Source organism: Pseudozyma flocculosa (genome assembly GCF_000417875.1).
Source record: "Pseudozyma flocculosa PF-1 unplaced genomic scaffold scaffold00014, whole genome shotgun sequence".
NCBI lineage: Eukaryota > Fungi > Basidiomycota > Ustilaginomycetes > Ustilaginales > Ustilaginaceae > Pseudozyma > Pseudozyma flocculosa.
Window position 1 is genome coordinate 790,755 of NW_006920882.1, and position 1,328 is coordinate 792,082.

Below are 1,328 nucleotides of genomic sequence, written 5' to 3' on the forward strand. Positions count from 1 at the left end.
GTGTCGGACGACTCGCTGGCCACGATCCGGTCCGCGCTCGCCGCCAACCAGATCCCCGTCCTGGCGCCGTTTGCCATCTACGAAAACGACGCCGAGGGCACGCTCGACACGCTGTGCATCAAGGCCGACGACATGATGGTCGCCCTCGCCCGCGACATGGTCGTCGCCGCCCGCCGCGCCGACGCCGAGCGCGACCAGGCCTACTACGCCCAGGGCGACGGCGCGGGGTCCGGCGAGGCTGCAGCGGCCTCTTCTGCGTCGCCGTCGTCGCCGTCGCCGCCATCGCCGCCATCGCCGCCGTCGTCGTCTTCGACGACGACTCAGCCGCCGCCCCCACCACCACCGCTGTACGGCCTCGGGGGCGAGGTGGACCTGATGCCCCTGCGGCTGATGGTCATCAACCGCGAGGGCGGCATCCCGTCGCACGCGCGCGGCGGCGACCCGCACCTGTCCATCAACCTGGCCAGCGAGTACCACCAGATCCGCAGCTCGTTTATCTGGTCGCACAGCCACCCGACGGCGCTGCGCAACCTCGACGCCATCTCCGACTGCCTGAGCTACATGCCCAAGACGTCGTCGGGCGTGCTCGTGACGCACCGCTCGCCGCGCAGCCTGATCGCCAACCTCATCACCAACAAGGCGGCCCACAGCCCCTCGCTGCCGCACCGCCTGCTGGCCAACAAAAAGGACGTCCGCCACACGCCCACCATCATCCGGCCCGGCCTGCCGATCCGCGTCATCGAGTCGCTCGACGGCGTCGACCGCCACCGCCTGGCGGCGCTCCTCGAGGCCTCGTTCCGTCGCCGCCTCGACGGCGACGCCTACTTTGCCCGCCTCGCCCAGCGGCTCGACTTTGTCATCGTCACGGGCGACTACCAGGGCGCCGCCATCGTCACGCGCGAGTTTGCGCCCGACGACGACCCGGCCACCGCCGAGCCCATCGCCTACCTCGACAAGTTTGCCGTGCTGCCCGAGATGCAGGGCAGCGGCACCGTCGACTTTCTCTGGGGCGCCCTCCGCGACGAGGTCCAGGGCCTCGGCCTGCTCGACGCCCTCAACGACAACGGCGGCAAGGGCGGCTACGGACGCGGCCGCGACCTCGTCTGGAAGAGCCGCAGCAACAACCCGGTCAACAAGTGGTACTACGAGCGCAGCAACGGCTTCGTCCGCATCGACACCGACCCCGCCGCCCGCGCCGCCACGGCCGAAAAGGCCGACCGCGGCGAGGTGGCCACGCCCGCCTGGCAGCTGTTTTGGTGCGACGCAGAGGACAAGCTCGCCCGCCTCAGCGGAGAGCGCAGGCTCGTCGCGGGGCCCAGCCGACAGCT

General features: G+C 71.1%; 1 protein-coding gene across 1 annotated transcript in view; it reads left to right on the top strand.

Annotated features, from left to right (window-relative positions):
* The window catches only part of PFL1_06879 (uncharacterized protein), a gene marked incomplete at both ends in the record, with an annotated part of 5,670 nt that overhangs the window by 1,646 nt on the left and 2,696 nt on the right, over positions 1–1,328 (top strand). The window contains one exon of the mRNA XM_007882031.1: positions 52–1,256. Coding sequence (XP_007880222.1) covers positions 52–1,256 — 1,205 coding nt within the window. The remainder of the gene's footprint in view (positions 1–51; positions 1,257–1,328) is intronic.